Here is an 18,298-nt window from a genome sequence, read left to right as displayed (position 1 = left end):
AAAATACCAAATATCATTAAATTAATCGGAGGGAATTTAAAAAACAGTACATACTGAACTTCTGATTTCTTTCCTGCAAGCGTGGATTTAGAAATAATAATATGCCATATTATTTAAGAAAATACAGAGTATACATAAATGAGAATATAAGTTTATTAACATTTTTACATATATACAAACTGATGGCTACATACTACAGTACAGGTAACTGGCTGACTAAGGTGTACGTTTAATCCTAGAAAAATTCGAAAATCTCATAAAAGTCTGGATAATTTTCCCCGTCCCCGCCCATGACTAACTAACTAACTATCTAACTAATGGCACTGCTTGGTCACCTGGTCTACGCTGCTCGATGATCATCCACTTCGATGTGTGGAGCAGAAGGGCCACAGGAGACTGGTATGTTTAAGTGCTGCACCATCACTATGCCACCGTTCAGCGCCTCGAGCTCAGCGGAGGACTTGCTCTCCTGGAGGTGCTCCTCTCGCTTGCTGTTAAGGTAGTAGACCCCGGCCACAATCAGGCTGAAGGAGGTCACGGAGATGAGGAGCGTACCATACTTGAGAGACTGCTGGATGGCGTCAAGGTAGAAGGTGCTCACGTACAGCATGTGCAGTATCTCCTCCGAAAAGTCACCCGAAGTGATCTCGATCCACATCAGTGGCAAGATGGTACCGTTCTCCAGACGATCCCCCTGATCTGAAATTGCCAAAAATTATCAATAAAATTAAAATAATTAAATTAACCTTTTTGGTTGGATGGAGATCCCTCGATCACTTACTCTTCAGTAGAGGGGTCTTGTCCAGCATAATGTTGATCTGGACACGCGAAGCTCCGCTGATGGGGAAACCAAAGCGCGGATGAATGTCGGCGTAGGTCTGATGGAGCTCCGCATCGGGTTTGATGCCATCGAAGATCTTGTACAGGACCGGATCGCCGGAGAAGAAGTGCGGGAAGGAGGGAAAGATGGGCGAGTCCCCGTAGCACTTGGTGGCATTGATCACTCCGCTGGGCAGGCAGCGTTCCGTGTTGTGGCAATAGCACTGATTCGCCGGGTTCTCGGACGGATGGTCAAACACATCCATGGGCGTCCGGTAGCGCAGCACATCGATGTCGTCGTAGATGGTCACCTCCTTCTCAAAGTTGAGGGGCACCTTGCGACACAACACTTGCAGGAAGACGTGAACCGTATCGCGAGTCTGCAGGAGATTCGGGGAGAACATGGAGGGGTCCACACCATCGATTCGATTGCATTCCTCCCCCTCCCAGTAGTCCAGCTGGGGCATGCCATTGAATTGGGTGATGGTGCTGTACTTGGTGATATCGTCCTCGCCGGTGTTCACCTGAATCGAGTCCACGCTGGTTCCATTTCGCTGAAGGAAAATAATACTATTGGGCCAAAGATCTTGGCAAAGGATCGACAAACACTTACGCTCATCAGCAGGCCGAAACGTCTCTTGCCCTTGCCCAGGCTCTTCAGTTTGATGATCTTGTCCTCGTATCCCCAAAGGTACTCTGCAGCCGTAAGGTTCTTGAACAGGGGTTCGTTGAACGTGTTGATTAACATGCCTGAAATGAGGCGCGTGGCGTAAGGCATACGCTTCACGTGACCGGCGGCACTGATCAGCGGCACATTTGGTACCAGCAGCACATCATCCTCCCGGATGGCCGACTTCTCTGGCAGAAACTTGTACGACTTGCGATCCTGCATAGCAATTATAAAAAAGGAGGAAAATTAGTAAGCCCTGCTTTGGTTTTTAAGTCGGCGAGTGACGCCTACCCTGAAGGTGACCGTGAAATTCTTGTTGAACGAGACCTCGTCCTTGACCGTGTGCTCTTGGTAGACTAGCGGGCCCATATCGCGAATCTGTATCTTATCGGCCCGCCCGGCCAGATAATCCTCGATGTTGGGGTAGTGGAAGATGTGCGCCTTCAGCAGCGTATCGTACTTGGGGTCAGGGTTGAGCCAACTCTTGGCCGTGTCCGAGTTCTCGGCCAGTACCAGATTCTATGGTGGGGTTTTGGGTAGATTCAAGAATTTTCGCAAGCCAATTCTGCCAGTGGGCAGCATCTTACCTCTAGCATGGTGTTGTTGTAGAACTCGGTGAACCACATCACAAAGAATCCAGTCACACTGATCACGAACAGCAGGAACATCACCCCCAGCACTGCAAAGTGGGTCAGGTTAGTCAGGGATACGAGTATCATCCCATCAACCGTGCTCTACTTACTTATCAGTGTGCCAATATCCTTGGACGTTGGCTCGCGGTTTTGTGTGTGATTGCGCAGCCCGAAGGCCTCCAATATCATCTGGAGTATCGTTGGTTTGTCGGGCCCACTCTTCCCGCTGCTGTAGGCTCCCCCGAAGGTTCCAGTTCCTCCAGCACCGACCCCATTCCGCTGAGAGTTCAATGTGTTGGACTTGGATCTGCTGAGATCATCTTGAGTTGGTGGCAAGGCCACATCAAGGTTTGTTGTACGTGGCATTCTGTGTGTATGTGTGAGGGGGGGGCGGCGGACTTTTCAAATGGAGCTTCGATGGAGCTGAAAGTGGAGTTAACAAATGTTATGCTGTCCTCTTATCACAGAGATCGCAGTATAGTATGTTGTTGCTAGCCAGGAGCCTGTAAGCTAATAGATTATGATTCCCATGAATTCCGATGCCATTCTACTATCAGTACTAAAGTTTCCATAAAAGCTGCTCCTTGAATTACAGATATCTCGGCACTTGAAACTGATTCTTGTCCGCTGATATTAATAATATGTATAATTTGATGTTATCTTTGGGATTGGGAACACGTGGCCCAGCAAAGGGATCTATCTGCCTGGGCTGATTATAATTATGGGCTTATCAGGCACTCTCTTCTATATATAAACTTGTAGAGAATCCAAGAGTTCATCGAACACATAAGTATACAACGATTGTACAACAAGTTCGCGAGTGTTAAGTTAAGTTTTCCTCCATTGATGGAAATCAAATTCATTAATACCTTTTATAGGGTTATATGTAATTGTATTTGTATATGGGTGTTCGTTTCCGTGTGCGTGGTTTAATCGGAACTATTTTCCGTGGAGCTAAGATTATTAACCATGCGATCGTTTACAGAATTTTTCACCAACTAATCTGGGTTTCAGCTCTCAGAGCCTCCGCATGCTGGGCTCAGCTGCGACTTCTGCCCGTGCTGAAATCAAAGTACAACCCATATGTATGTGCTAGGCCTTATCAGTAGCTCCTACGAATATATAATACTGATACTTTTATATACTATAGCTGGCAAATCATAAAATAAAATTATGGAAACAACAATCAAGGAGGTATCAGTTTGAGTGACTGTGTGGTGTGTCTGTATGCCATAGAGTTAAGCTCTAGAAATTACCAATTCTGGGGGGTACTTGTACGCTAGCTTTGAAAACGGGTCAACGCCACGGAATAAGCCTCAACCTGGGCGTCAAATTTTCCAATATTTTCAGCACGAGCATGAACTTTTATGAATGTGAACGAACTGGCGGAGATAATGGATCAATGGGTTTCAATGGGGTTGTTGATAGCTAAAATGATCTGGAACTGCTGTGACCGCAAATTGATTTGATTTCGAATTTTGATAAGACTGGCTCTGAGCAGCATGAAATTGCGCCTTAGACTACCCCCCAAACATTATGAATTCAATATTGTGTTTGAAAAAAAATGTTTTTGGATTCAAATTTGCTCTTGAGACCTACGCTTAGAGGACGGCAATCTGTCGTCTGGTTGGTCTGTTTCTCCTATTTATATGTGTGGGACGCGTCGCGGCGAAGGTTGGTTGTCTTCACCGCTCCTCTCCGTTTTTGTCTGCTTCTCTCCTGTCTGCTTGTTCCCAATTAGTTGCAGAAAACTGAGCTGGTGCAGGCAGTTCAGTTGACTGATAACGGCTTGGAGATGCGGGTGCCAAGCGAACCAACAAGAGAGTGGGTGAGTGAGCGGAGAGAGATCGTGCGCGAAGACAGCTGTTCAGGTGAACGAAATGGAAACGGAACACAACACACTCACACAAACGCAAGGTAATTGCACCCGCACTTCTCTCTCTCTCTCTCTCTCTCTCTCTCTCACAGTGCGCGTTCTCTCTCTGTGGTTTACTTTGCCTCCCGCCACTCGCCTCTGCACTTTCGACGACTGCCAAACATTTGGCGTCTTAATTAACAATTTTGTCGTATTTACGCTGTGTGCACACCATTCGTATTGAGCTTTTTTGGGGGGTTTTCCTGTCGCTCTCTGCCTCTCTTAACGATGTGGATGCTGGGACTGCTCCGCGGGATCTGTCGCTGTCTCTGTCACTGTATCTGGATCTGTATCTTGCAGCCACACACTTGCACGAGTATCTCTATGAGAAAGAACTCTTGTCGCTCTCCTCTCTCCTCTCTGACCGACACTGTGTTCTCTGTTTTTCTTGGCTTGTGTTCTTTGTTCGCCTGCTTCTTTGTTTTGTCGTTATTCTCTTTTGTCAGCTCGATCGTTGGGGCCAGTTCCTGCCTCGATTTACAAAAAAACAGTGGAGCTGTAACTGCAGCTGGAGCTGGTTTTCCATATGGAATACACTCTTCAATCCTTCTTCCTTCTCCCTTCTTCACTCTGCCACTGCCACTGGCATTGCCTCTTCTGCTTCTTCTTGCTCGTCGTCTTCCACTGCACTGCACTTGGAATCGATTCCGTTTCTGGTTTGTCTTAGCTGTCCCAACAACTGCAACGGTACGACCGAACAACAGGGAAGGAAACACAACGGCAAACACTACATATTTGGACCAGCCGTTGGCTTGATAATATCTTTCGGGCGTTTTGCCCCCGAATTGGCACTGGATCAACCACTTGTCCGTTGGGTATGGTATTTATGGCGGATTCCGCGATTAGAGCCCACGCACTATCTGGCCGAGAGAGACCGGGACCTCTAGAACCGATTAGATTTCGCTTTCTGGGGGTTCTGGGGCTGTTTGTAACCCGACTGCGGGTTTCCATAGACTCTGAAAAACACTGGGACTGGACACGGGGACTGACTGTGGTGCGTGCTGCTGCCCACCAAACAAGTTATTACTACGACGGATCGGCTCCGCTCCGTTCGGAATCAACAGCTGGGCCTTCGTTGTGTTTCGTTCTCTTTCCTCGTTCTACGATCTTGCTTTCGGTGTCGCCGTCGCTGCCGCAGCCGCTGTCTCTGCTGCAGCTCTGTTTCTGATAAGCGAGTGGTCAGCAATGATTGCTGATAGCTGCAAGGCGCCGACAGCGCTGCCAGCGTTTTACGTATCGGGATTGCTTGCTTACTACGTAGCAGCCAATGTGCGTGTGCCAGCTTCTATGCTTGTGTGTGTAATGAGACAAAGTGCAAATTTAATCATCGTTCATACAAAGGAACCAAAATGATACCCACAAGCACACGCACACACACTCTCAGGAAGAAGAGATAGAGAGCAGCATCTGCAGCAGCACCAGCAGCAGCAGCAGCCCCATCCACCATTGCTTTCTCTCCATTCGAGAGAGTAGTGGCTGCTTCATTATTATCGAATTAGATGAACGGCGCGGATCATGCAGAGAGCGAAGAAGAGGGGCGGGGATCCAGAAACGGGCTCCATTGTTTCTGCTCCAATCTGCGATGCACTGAGAGAAAACGGGAAGCGGGAAACAAGTGGAAATGGCACAAGGTGAAAGCAGGAAGAACCTTTTTATAGAACATCTTATATATACAGCAGTCAAATATAGTAAAAAAAAAAGCTAAAGAGTCGTCCGATCAATAATATATGCCTTATAGGTCTATATATAGGAATGTTCAAATGGCCCAATACAATTGTATTGATACATATGTACATATGTATGTATGTACGTACGTATATTCACACGTGCCAAAAAAAAGTAATTAGCACTTAGGCTTTTTATAGCGTATCGCTGAGTTTACCATTTCACTTATAGCTGTAATGGACTTTAACCAGTCAATTAGCGATTGACAAAGAAATGTGCATTCACTATTTCGCTCAGTGCATGGGTGCTCAAGGTGCTACCTCTGTCTTCTTATTCTTATTCTTTTCTTTTCTTTTCGTCTCGTTCTCCTCGGCTTCTGTTGTCGTTTTGCAATTCTTGGAGCATGTGAGGATATATTTAAATTAGCTTATCTTCCAGTCGTATGAATGCTGAGTTCTTAAGCTGGCAGACTTGCCTCAAGCCCGCATCGCTATGACAACGTGATTACTCGCGTAAATACCCCCGGGAGGAGAATCGCGAGTTATTGAACCCCACACGGCCAGAGACCAGGCCCAGGCCCAGGCCCAGGCACAGGCGACGATTGTGTGCTCAGCATTTATCAGTTTAGTCAAGAGTTTACAATTAATCTGTCGTGCTCCCTATAAGGCGCGGGGCTTCCATCGTGTTTTGCATCATTTTCGATTGATAGCCTCTCTGAACTTATTGTTTTTCCAGAAGGCGCGGATGACGCGCATGATATTCCAATGGCTCAATCGTTTACTCGTTCCGTGCTGCTAATAGCTTTCCAATACTGTTCGCCTGCAATGAGTATTGTCTCCGCCCCGATCAGGTCCCAATAGCTAGCTTCAACTTCTATTTTACGGCGGAGTATTTGACTGGAACTGACAACTTAAGTGGCACTAAGTCAGCCGCGCTCTAAGTTACTGTAGTCTGTTTAGGCCCTCACATAAACTACCTTAAAAGCTGTAAAGATGGAGGGCAAAGTCGTTTCCATCACGTTAAATGTAGAGCTGGCGGTGGCCTCGATCGGCTTCCAGTTCCCGCTTCCTGAATGCTCGCTTGTAGGGATCTTATCAGCTCTGACGTAGAAATAAAAGGGAAAGCGGGGGGGCCTTATCAACAACCTGGGTTGCCGGGTCGTCAAGTGCCAAAAAAAGTTCTTACATACACAAATATGTATAAACAAGAATCACACATAAAGAATCTCAAAATTAAATAATACAAGTTCCTCGAAAAGTAGGACACAATCATCGGAGATCCAGAATCTTCAAATCCTTCATCGATACATCGACCAATCTGAGCGAAAATACCCTCAGGGGCTGACGATTGGCCATGCCGACGTTGGTCGACATTCTGTATCGTAAGTGAAAAACCAAATTTGATTCTCTTGCGTCGGCGGGGCAGGGGCTATTGATGACACGCAACAACATTTAAATTTACATATGCGTATGTTGTTGTTGTTGTTGCTTTTGCTGTGCTTTTATTATTATTTATTGCATCACTTACAACAAAACTGCGCCACTTTGTACGACAGTTTACATAAACAGAAAGGTCGCATGCAACCCGGTTGGCCTTATTGGCATGCAAAGTCGTCGTAGAGTTAGGCATTGGATACGGGTCGCCGTCGCCGTCACCGTCACCGTCACCGTCGTCGTCGCCCCGTCCAACAGCACTCTATATCTTTGTGCGTGTGTGTGCGTGTGTGTGCGTGTGTGTGCGTGTGTGTGGTTGGTCTTGGAGTCGGAATGTCAAACACATTGAGGCGATAATGTCTTGGTTCGCCTTCTAACTAAAAAGCCATTGTTATGGGGATTGAGCAATGGTTTTGTCAGGCTTAAACAAAATACATATGTACATATATGAATGCTAGTACACAACTGGATCCTCTTAAGATCATTCCCAACTCTAAAAATTCTATCTGAATATCTGAGAATCACAGAATCTCCCAAGTGTTATTCATTTAACAATCGTCATATCGTCAGAACTTGCCCCTGATTCATCTGAGGTGGAAAAACTCTCCATCGTTTCAGAACGAACGTGCTCGCTGTGAAATTTTCTGCCAGTGGACAATTTCCCGAATCACATTTCCTAGACATGGTCTAAAATGATTTCCCCTCGCTGTTATTGGTTATGCAAATGCAACAAGTTTTTGTCGCGCGGTGTTGTTTCCCCGGCTTGCGCATTTCCCAAAAGCCTGTTTATGCTCAAGCAGGAAAGCTTTTGCAAGATTCCGATTCTGGAGACGGACAAGACAACAACAAACAAAACCAAAAAGCTGGCGCAATGCCCACCGAAACTGCAACATTCAGTGGCAATAACAATAATTTGTGATCGTTGGAGCTGTCAGCTTTAGCATACATTCTGTGGCTTCAACTTGATCTGTCTTCGTTATTGTGGCTTCTGATGTTTGGTGTTTGGCAACCACTGGCACAAACCATAATAACAACAACAACAATCACGATAGAAGTGAGTCATTTGCAACAACAACAAAATATCATAATCGTTTAGTGCTGCCAGTGGTATTGGTGTGGCAATCAATGGGATTGTGTCTCTGTGTGTGTGCAACATAAAACGGAACGGAACGCAACCAAAACGAAAGACTTCAATGCAAAAGCAACAAACTTGTTTTTTATCAGTCGCCGCCACCCATTCCATTCCTCAAAAGCAGCAGAAAGAGAGAGAAGAGAAGAAAATCGAGGGAGCGACAGCAGAAACAGGCAACATTTATTTCGAACCGATCGAAGACTATTCGAATATCCGAAAGCTTTTATCGCATACAGTGCATTGAGCAAAAGCTCAAGTCATGCACCACACACAGCCACACAGAGCCACACACAGAGCGCGCTTGCTTACTCTCGCTTTTGCTAGTGCCTCTCCTCTTGAGCACACACCTTCATACACACATACGCACACAGGTGTACCTGTTTATCTGGTTTTCGAGTTTCGCTTTGTCGCAATGCCAAGCCGAGCTTCAGGTGGAAGCTTTCGCCGCCCCAACATCTTACGTTGTGGGGCCACTCGAAGACATCGACATCAGTTTCTCGGCGGCTTTACGAGCGTACAAGTCGTGAACGTTTTTTTCCGGCAGTTTGGTGTTACGTTCCACATTTTGTGGCCCCCCGTAAGAATCTATCTATCCCCAAAACAGCGCGTACGTACTAAACTTGCATCCGTGTAAACGGCCAATTTCGACTCCGATTCCGGCTCCCGTGTGAGTGCCTGTCTGTGTGTTAATGTAACTATTTTGAAATGCCTGCGGATTGCGACTTGCGGCTTGTGGCCTGTCCCCTCCCTTCCCCTCAGGCTGGACAGGTCTGCGTCTGCCTCTCTGGTGTGTCTTTCACAAAAGCCAGCAGCAACAGCAGCAACAAGTGTGTGGTGTGTTGTTTGTGGCATGGTATGGTGTGGTGTGGTGTGGCAGTAGCACTCACATTCCAGGCCTTTTGCGGCAGTAAAAGTCCATTTGTTGTTGCTGCTTACTGCATCGATCATTGATAAACCTTATAGATGTTGTCGGGTCTGTCTCGTCGCAGTCGCAGTCTCAGCATTGAGCAAGACCTTGCCCACTCAGCCAAAATGAAACCATTTCCATGGTGGCTCGATGGCTTGGCTGGGCGCTTAATAGCTCTACAAAAGCGGAAAATCATTGAATTATGCTTTGTGGCTGCTGCTGCTGCGCTGCTGCTGATGCTGCTGCTGATGACGCCTCTTTCCCCCTGGAGCCAGCGGCAGCAGCTAAATGCTGTCTACGGCCCTGCCAAAAGCGCATTTTACGAACGTGCATAGTTTTTATGATTACTTGTGTGGAAAAAGTGAAATTTTCGCTCTGCACAGCGCGCTGATTGGCGCTGCCACGAAGCAGCGACTCAAAACGAAATCAAATAAAAAAGTTTACCCAAAAAACACCACACATACTCCATACTCGTCCAAGATCCAAAATCAAAATTCAAAAATCAAAATGAAGCGTGTGTCCAGGTCAGAAAACCCCACAGAAATCAAATAAAACTAAATAAATGCATAAATAAGTGAAGAGGGCCCGCGAAAGCTCTCTTTTTGACCACATAACCATCATGACGATTATGTGAAGGTTGCACCAGAAGCGGCCAGCAGCAGCACCAACAGTCCGGAGTAAAAGCTTTGAATCATCATCATCTTCATCATACGTATACGACTACGAGTATACTATGTTATCTTGTGGCACTCTGTTGCTGAAGTTTCTGCTGAAGTTGTTGCTTGATTTCGTTGCCAAGTTGGTCATAAAATTGAGGTGACAATTGCCAGGCTTTGTCTTTGTCTTCGCTTTTGCCCGTTGCCCGTTGCCCGTTGACACATTTCACTGCGAAAGCAAAACGCAAACAACACTTTGTACTTCTGCTGTCTCTCTCTCTCTCTCTCTGGTATGGTCTGTTCCATGTACCTGTACCTGCACCTGTACCTGTCCCTGTCTCTGGGGTAATTGCCACCAAAACTGACCTACTGAAACTCCAAGATGAGCCCCGTCTCACATGTTTGTCACGCCATTGACAACAGCACAGCCAAGCATTGTTTAACGCACAAAAATTTAAAAAGTATTTCATTTTGTATTATCAACAAAAAGGCAAAGCGAATTTTGTCAGCAGCCCGCTTGGTTTTTGGCCAGGCCAGTGTCACAGCGGCAGCGGCAGCAACAGGCACAGCCACAACCCCAGCCACAGCGCCAGCTCTGAAATTGGGTCAGGGTAATTGTTTAAAATAAGTAGCTGCTACCGCTTGTATTTATTTGTGCAACATTTAAACGCAGTGAAATTATGAGACTCGACTCCACGTTGTCTTCGCCTTTACTTCATTTCAATCCGAGAGCTCTGCCAAGCTCTGATCAGCAGCAGCAGCAACAAGAGGGGCAGCGGATGTCTTCGCCAAGATTCCGCTTTCAGTTCAATTCATACAAAAACGTGTGTTTAGAAAGTAAATTTCTATTGAAGTTGGGATTCTGTCTAAGCCATATATATACATATAACATTCAACACATGCTCGTACACGTCGAAGATATAAAAGCGAACACTCGGCTGGCGATTTCACGTTAAACACAACACGTTAGCCGCTAATTGAACAGCTGAAAGAGCAGCTCCAACAGCTCCAACGACTCCAACAACGGGCGAGATCCGAGTCAACAAAAGTAAAATGATTACATCAGTTATCGCATTTCATTGGAATAGAATGGAATGCCAAAACTGCTGAAGTCTGGCTGTGATTCTCATAACAAGGTGTTTGGATGGTCTGCTGTTCAGATCTAGAATTTCTCAGCCATTCCAGTCACCTCCGGTTGCTTGCATACTTCTTGGGGATGCGAGACACAATGGCTCAGGTTCTGTTAGTTACACACACATTTCGTTTTCCGAGAACCAGCACTCTGAGTCACACTGCATCTCCAGTAGGCTCCACTCCAGTCCTCGTTCTTGGCAAGCATTTGTAATGCTAAAAAGTTTTTACGTATATGTACTTATAATAGCCAGGCCCTGAAGCAGTGCACTCCGCCAACAAAGCGCACAATCAGCCAACAGCTAACAGCAAACAGCAAACAGAACCGAAACTACGAGTACGAGTACTCAGCAAATAAATTCCTGATTGAATTAACTGATTTATGGCCCGATGACGGGTGTCACCGAAAATCATTTGAAATAATTATGGGCTAATTGGTATTCAATGGGCATCGCTCGACCAGAGCCAACAATGGTGGATCCAATGGTGGATCCAATGCAAAACACACAACACAAATCACAAACACACAGATATTGGAGTCGCCAGCTCGACCTTGTGGCGTTCAGAGAGCGCAGTAAACTCGACTCGGCAAATACTAAACAAAAATACGAAAAACTTTGTATCCACTCAGTTGGTGGGTAAGTGGGGTGGTGTGCGTGTGCTGTGTGCTGTGTGCTGTGTGCTGGCCAGGGCCCAAAGTACAAAGTTTAATGCTTTTTGGCCGAAACCGTAAAGCGAAAACATCTAAACTGGTTGTAGGCCACCATTTCCGCAGAGCATCCAAGAATTTGAGCTTCGAGTCTGGCTCTCATGTTCTCGTGCTCTCAGTGCGTTCTTCCGAATCGCGGAATGGAAGGTGTGAACGTGCCCCACCAGTAATCTCCCACTGGAGTTGCAGATTATCTCGTTCGACTGTTTGTATGCACTTGATTCTGAGAATAATCTGCGTATCGCTGGAGTGCTGGAGTGCTGGATTGTCAGATCGTCAGATCGCCAGATCACCAGATCGAGTGGGGCAATTAAAACGTTTCGTTTCTATTGTCTACGACCGTGCGACGCCTGCAAATAGCTCAGACCATTAGCCGAATCCCATTTTGCTGCATTGCGTTTCGTTTATGAATATGAATAATGGCTTGCGGGCTGTCTGCCTGGAATTTTCAATAATAAAATCGTTGCTGTTTACGCACGAGTCCGAATATTAAAAGATATACTCGCATGTATGTATGTATGCCCAAGCACAGCCCTGGCCTCGGTCAAGGTTTCATTCCGACATTTGTTATATGCGAAACCTCAGAGTCAGAGTCAGAGCCAGAGCCAGAGCCAGAGCCAGATTCAGAGCCGTAGAGTAGACAGAGAGGGAGAGGCAGCAGGAGCCTGCCAGTCCATTAAAAAGTGCTTAATTGCCGAGCTGAACGGCAGCCAAGGTCTGTCCCTGCCAGGAAGGGCGCAGCGCAGCGCGTTACAGTACTCGTATGAGACTCGAGCAATTATCCAGCGCACAAAAGCCGCGCCACAAAAGAGCCCCAGCTAAAAGTCATTGTGCTGACTTGAAGGTTCTGGAGACAGTCCCCGTCCCCCGTCGCCCGTCCCCCGTCGCCCAACCACCAACGACCAACCACCAAAACAAGATTGCAGATCGGTTTTGTTCGTCTGTTTTGTTTTGTGTCGAAGCATCGCATAGCTGATAAATCAGCTTTTGGCCAAAACTAAACACAGCCACAGCTCGAGCGTTGTCAAGCCCCACAAGGCCAACACGCCCCGCAACGTGTCTGAGGTCTGGGCCAAAGTCGGGGCATCTCTCCTCCACTGTCATCTGGTTGTCTCTTCAAGCCATGCCATGGATATCCATAGACATAAGTAAACATATGGAAAGAGTGGGGAAAAAGAAGCAGAAGCACAGAGCAGAACAGAACTGAAGATGTTGATCATGATCGTATCGTGATCGTGAACGCTGATCGCGGATCATGAGCTCCAGCATCGAGCATCGAGCATCGAGACCCAATGTCGGCTAGAACTTTACGATGTGATTATCAAGTGATATTGAATGATTGCATTCCTGTTTACCTGGCTTTTGCCTGATAATTATAGATTAACAACTTAACCGGTATTACAGCTTATCTGTCTGTAGGTCGTCCCCCCATAAAAACAGCTTGATACGAGTATGTCTTATATATAATTTTGATTTGCTTTTCTAGTTAACAGCTGCAAGGCGGTCAACTCTTGAAACAACAACGACTCCAACAACAGCCACAACATGAACGGTCCCAAACACAAACTATGCACTAAACTGTCCAGCACGTATCTGAGAAAATGGTGTAAGTACTTATAATCAATTCAATGAATGCGAGTAGCCCCCAAGGGGGGTGAGCGATGCTTCGGAGATGTGTTCTCAGAGTTATCCCCACTGGAAGCTGGACGAGTATTACCTGAATTCCCACTACCATTAGCATCTGATTAGCCAGCCGCGCTCTTCCTATTAACAACAAATTTCCATATGGATTTCCCGCATTGACTTGTGCAATAATCCCCTGAAACGATTTATGCACAACGCAATGGAAGGTGGAACCACAAGAACCCATCGACTGACTTAACACCGGGGCGAATCATCCATATATCGCATACAATATATAACTCCACGTGCCGTGCCTGGTTCTTGATTTTGCTCAATAGATTGCGAATGCTTCGCTTTGTTCGTATGACTGGTTAGACTGGTATTCGCTTTTGAATTTCTAATTGATTCCGCTGAAAGTACGCAGAGGATAAACTGAGATCTTCACCCAAGTAGCTACCAACTTTCCCTTCCTTTCGTTTCCTTCTGGAAAAATGAGACTAAGGCGCAGTGGGCTATTAGTTCCAAGGACTGGGACTGGGATCTGGGACTGGGATCTGGCTCTGATTGCTGTTGTTTAGCGTCGACATTCCAGTTCTGGCGCTTCCACTTCAGTAATTAAACGATAATTATTCAATCACAACTAATTGGGGATCGGATCGAGCCTCTCTATCCATCGCTAATTGGATAACAAAGTGTATAAGGTCAAAGGGTCACTAGAAGAGTGATTCATGTTCCGCAATATGTACACTAGTGTTCTATTCGTTCGATGTATAAATATTTATGCCGAGCTGTCCCAGTCGAGTGCCAACTTAAATATTTGTCTCGATCGAAGCCACCTTCCCGCTCACAGGGTCTGACTCATTCCAATCATCCACTGATTTATGCAATCGCTGTACATTCGTTGAATAATTCTCCTTGGTTTTTCAGGGATTACGATCGCCATTGCGTCGATTTTGATAGTGGGAGGCGTTTTGGTGGCCTGCGAGTTCTCCGTGCTGATCAATGCCATTGTGGACCGCATGGTGGCTCTGCGGCCCGGCGCCAAGACCTTCGGCTGGTGGGCCAAGCCGCCGGTGGAGCCCCACATCAGTCTGTACATCTACAATGTGACCAATGCCGATGACTTCCTCAGCAATGGCTCCAAGGCCATTGTCGATGAGGTGGGTCCCTATGTCTACAGGTAAGTGATCTTTAAACTGCACCTAAACGTCAATGTTAATACGATCTTCTCTCCCTTCATCTCCGACTTGCAGCGAGAGCTGGGAAAAGGTTAACATCGTGGAGAATGACAATGGCACGCTCAGCTACAATCTGCGCAAGATCTACTCGTTCCGCGAAGATCTGTCTGTGGGCCCCGAAGATGACGTGGTGATTGTGCCCAACATTCCCATGCTGAGTGCCACCTCCCAAAGCAAGCATGCGGCCAGGTGAGTGCCCTGGGAGTGCCCTGGGCTTGCCGACAGTGGCTTCTACAAAAATGCTGCAATCTGATTAACCCTGATCTTGCCCTTCCCAGGTTCCTGCGTCTGGCCATGGCCAGCATCATGGACATACTGAAGATCAAGCCGTTCGTTCAGGTGTCCGTGGGACAGCTGCTCTGGGGATACGAGGATCCGCTGCTCAAGCTGGCCAAGGATGTGGTGCCTAAGGAGCAGAAGCTGCCATACGAGGAGTTTGGCCTGCTGTACGGCAAGAACGGCACCTCCTCCGACCGCGTCACCGTCAACACAGGCGTCGATGACATCGAAAAGTACGGCATTATCGACCAGTACAACGGTCGCACCCACCTGCCCCACTGGACCACCGATGAGTGCAATCACCTGAACGGCACTGACGGCTCCATCTTCCCCCCGCACATCGACCACGACCGTGTGTTGCATGTGTACGACAAAGATCTCTGCCGCCTGATGCCGCTGGTCTTCGAAAAGGAGGTGATGACCTCGAACGAGGTGCCCGGCTATCGCTTCACCCCACCCGAGTGGGTCTTTGCCGATGTCGAGAGCCACCCGGAGAACATGTGCTTCTGCCCCGCCGGCCAGCCCTCGTGCTCCCCCAACGGTCTCTTCAACGTCTCGCTGTGTCAATACGGTACTAATCACTGGGCCTCAAAAGATCCCTTCCTGACACTGACAACTGTCTCTCCCGTACAGATTCCCCCATCATGCTAAGCTTCCCCCATTTCTATCTCGGCGACGAGAGCCTGCGGACACAGGTGGAGGGCATTTCGCCGCCAGAGAAGGAGAAGCATCAGTTCTTCCTCGATGTGCAGCCGGTAAGAAAGGCGACCCTTTCCTCCTGTCAGTTCTCCTGTAATGGTCATTCATTTCTTTATTTATCCCATAGAAAATGGGAACCACTCTGCGTGTTCGAGCTCGTATCCAAATCAATCTGGCCGTCAGCCAGGTGTTCGACATCAAGCAAGTGGCCAACTTCCCAGACATCATCTTCCCCATTCTGTGGTTCGAGGAGGGGATCGACAGCCTGCCCAATGAGGTCACCGATCTGATGCGCTTTGCCGAGCAAGTGCCGCCCAAGATACGTGTGGCTCTGATTGTCGGCCTGTTCGCCCTGGGGGTGGCCCTGCTGCTGCTGTCGACCTTCTGCCTGATCCGCAACTCTCACCGGCAGAGCACTCTGCATCTGGAGGGGTCCAACTACCTGGCCACCGCCCAAGTGGACATGAACAAGAAGCAGAACAAGGACACCCAGCCCGCCAGATACTAGAGATTGTCGAGTTTTGGATGATATGATGATATGATCAGTGGACGTATCGAGGGGTCGGTCTCTGGGTGTCTTAGTTTAGTGTAGATAGGTAACTGGGACTAGCCCATTCCATTCCATTCCCATAACCCATCCCCTGCACCCATCCGATCCGATCAGATCCATTCGGATTTGCTCCGGTGGGGGGTGTGTGTGAGTGTCTGTAGTCTAGAACAAATGGAGCTGGGAAGACTTGTATGTATTTTGTATGTGTATCTGTACTTGTATCTGTATCTGTATCTGTATCTGTATCTATTGTATTGTATGTAGGTTATCTTTGTAAGTAATCGTTATGAAATTTTGATGATGATGTGTAGTCCTACGCAACAGTCGTGATCGCATTAAGGCTCAAAGCTTCGACTTAGCTTAAACTTTGATTTGTTATACCAAAACTGAATTAATATACCCCAACCCCCCCACAATTCCCCGTGCCCCGTTGTACCACTTGTTGAAATTCGATGTCAAGACAATCAAGTCACAAACCAAACCCGAAACGTTTCTCAAATAAAAAATAAAGCAATGTTCCGTCCTCCATACAAATGTGCTTCATTATCGATCCAATAGCAAACATCTATTGTATCTATCCCATGTAGAATTTATATGTGTATAATATGCAATTAATTACGATATTATTTTAATTAGGCATAGACCGGAATCGAATCCCCTCTTCACCTCGCCTCCACAACCCCGAAAGCTTCAACAGAATCCAAAGCAGGGGTTCACGTTCCCCCGCAAAATGTTTGTCGGCTTAAGCTCTACACATTTGGTTCTCAAATTGCCTATCCCCATTCAGTAGTTATAGAATATTTAGATGGGTTCCCGAAACAAAAGAATATTGTATTTCTTAATAGAAATAACAACAATAAAAAAATACCTAGCGGTTGAACAAAATCAAATTTGAAAATTTGTTTTGCCATCGATAATTGCTTAATTGCCGACCATTTCAGTGTTTATAGACATGCAGCTTCCTTTTCCGGAATGCAATCGGTACTGGACCCGAAAGTATGCAACGAAGGATGTTTCAGAATATTATTCTCTGATGAACTCTGAGTGATATCCCAGCAAATGCGGTCTGGATTTGTGTCTCCTCTTAGGAATGATCGAATGCATCGACCGGTTATAAGTATTCCCCTGTGGGCCTGTGATGCTTAGAATTAAAAATTCTAGAATCTGGCTCCTATTGATCCCAAAAGTATGCTTCCGAAGGGCCTTAGCTGGATCGAGATCAAGTGAAAACGAAAACGAGAATCGAGGCAATCGAGGCAATCGAGACAGATAAGCCCTATCTATCCATCAGTTGATTTAATGTCCGAGTTCCCTTTCTATATAGGATTCCAGCGGCTGCGAGGTCATCCAACATAACCCAAACAAACAAAAAATACATGAAACATTAAATGGTAATAAAAAATTCAATGAATTATGAAGCCCGCCTATCAGCAGAACTCATCTCAAAATGCCAGGTTTCGGAATTTAGTTATATAGTAGTTTGTTTACTTTCGATTGGATGCATTAAAGACCTCCAGACACAGACCAGACCGGATTCTGCACCACAGCCATTAAAGCGTCTATTAATACTGGATTCCATGATTGTTATTGCGGATCACTGTGCCTGGATCAGAGTCAGAGTCAGAGCAGACCAAGACCAATCCGGGACAGACTTTAATGGCAAGTCATTTGTTTCGTTGCACGTTCTACTGCCCGCTGGACTGATAAGCGGAGTGCCGTCTGCGTCTGTCTGTGCCTGATAAGACAGCCTCTGCGGCGACCCCAGGGCGGCGTCTCCCAGTCAAGTGCAGGCAATCTCCACCTGCCAACGACCGAGGTTAGCCGTGAATCCACGCAGGGGGGACTGCCACCACCTGAATGGCAACAGGTGATCAAAATGGAAGACGTCATTCGGACGCACAGCGCTCCTGAATAACAGGATAAAGTGCTCCGTGCAGACTTACTGTAATTACCCTTAAGTACTGCTTATCTGGAACATAAAGTTTTAATTGGAATGTGCGTGAATTGTATGATCGGGTCAGAGATCCCCCATTATCGCTGCTATTCCCCAGAGTGGGAGCAACGGAGAGAGCGGCCGGGAGCCGGGAGCCGGGAGCCGTAAGTCGGGAGCCGGGCAGCCGAATCAGCCTCAGCCTCAGTTTCAGCTCCAGCTCGAGGGCTTAGCTGATAGCCTTTCCGTTATTTTGATTTCATATATTTTGTTTTCATTTCATTGCGTTCCGCTGGCCAAGAGTCGTGAT

The 18,298-nt window shown here is 47.0% G+C and overlaps 2 protein-coding genes across 6 annotated transcripts; one reads left to right on the top strand and one right to left on the bottom strand.

The window, feature by feature from the left end:
* Positions 1-131: 131 nt before the first annotated feature.
* LOC6591163 (scavenger receptor class B member 1) lies at positions 132-5,050 on the bottom strand. Of its 2 annotated transcripts, none has more exons than XM_002015653.2 (7): positions 3,721-5,050; positions 2,232-2,544; positions 2,077-2,168; positions 1,781-2,008; positions 1,433-1,705; positions 782-1,373; positions 132-699 (listed from the first exon to the last, which is right to left on the bottom strand). In XM_002015653.2, the coding sequence occupies exons 2-7, from the start codon at positions 2,485-2,487 to the stop codon at positions 341-343; spliced, it is 1,800 nt and encodes a 599-aa protein (XP_002015689.1). In that variant the 5' UTR covers positions 2,488-2,544; positions 3,721-5,050; the 3' UTR covers positions 132-340. The 2 variants fall into 2 exon arrangements, with proteins under 2 accessions (XP_002015689.1, XP_026842175.1); XM_026986374.1 differs by lacking the exon at positions 3,721-5,050 and adding an exon at positions 2,991-3,111.
* Positions 5,051-7,039: 1,989 nt separating this feature from the next.
* LOC6591162 (scavenger receptor class B member 1) lies at positions 7,040-16,592 on the top strand. 4 transcript variants are annotated; one of them, XM_026986376.1, is made up of 7 exons: positions 8,778-8,843; positions 13,156-13,275; positions 14,220-14,472; positions 14,546-14,719; positions 14,809-15,380; positions 15,443-15,564; positions 15,636-16,592. In XM_026986376.1, the coding sequence occupies exons 2-7, from the start codon at positions 13,215-13,217 to the stop codon at positions 16,014-16,016; spliced, it is 1,563 nt and encodes a 520-aa protein (XP_026842177.1). In that variant the 5' UTR covers positions 8,778-8,843; positions 13,156-13,214; the 3' UTR covers positions 16,017-16,592. The 4 variants fall into 4 exon arrangements, with proteins under 4 accessions (XP_026842179.1, XP_026842177.1, XP_002015688.1 ...); XM_002015652.2 differs by having other exon boundaries at positions 8,787-8,933; XM_026986375.1 differs by having other exon boundaries at positions 8,790-8,873.
* The last annotated feature ends 1,706 nt before the right edge of the window (positions 16,593-18,298 follow it).

The sequence above is a fragment of the Drosophila persimilis genome, unplaced genomic scaffold, assembly GCF_003286085.1.
Source record: "Drosophila persimilis strain 14011-0111.01,24,50 unplaced genomic scaffold, DperRS2 tig00000002-arrow-pilon, whole genome shotgun sequence".
Lineage (NCBI taxonomy): Eukaryota > Metazoa > Arthropoda > Insecta > Diptera > Drosophilidae > Drosophila > Drosophila persimilis.
The sequence above is the reverse complement of the archived record's forward strand: the minus strand, read 5'-3'. Positions and strand labels throughout refer to the sequence as shown.

Excerpts from the sequence above, each read along its gene's own strand:
- LOC6591163 (XM_002015653.2), bottom strand. The coding sequence starts at position 2,487 with ATGCCACGTACAACAAACCTTGATGTGGCCTTGCCACCAACTCAAGAT. Across the intron at positions 2,169-2,231 it reads GGATATTGGCACACTGATAA|TGCTGGGGGTGATGTTCCTG; the intron begins GTAAGTAGAGCA and ends CCCACTTTGCAG. Across the intron at positions 700-781 it reads CAAGACCCCTCTACTGAAGA|ATCAGGGGGATCGTCTGGAG; the intron begins GTAAGTGATCGA and ends TGGCAATTTCAG.
- LOC6591162 (XM_026986376.1), top strand. The coding sequence starts at position 13,215 with ATGAACGGTCCCAAACACAAACTATGCACTAAACTGTCCAGCACGTAT. Across the intron at positions 14,720-14,808 it reads CAAAGCAAGCATGCGGCCAG|GTTCCTGCGTCTGGCCATGG; the intron begins GTGAGTGCCCTG and ends TGCCCTTCCCAG. Across the intron at positions 15,381-15,442 it reads CGTCTCGCTGTGTCAATACG|ATTCCCCCATCATGCTAAGC; the intron begins GTACTAATCACT and ends TCTCCCGTACAG.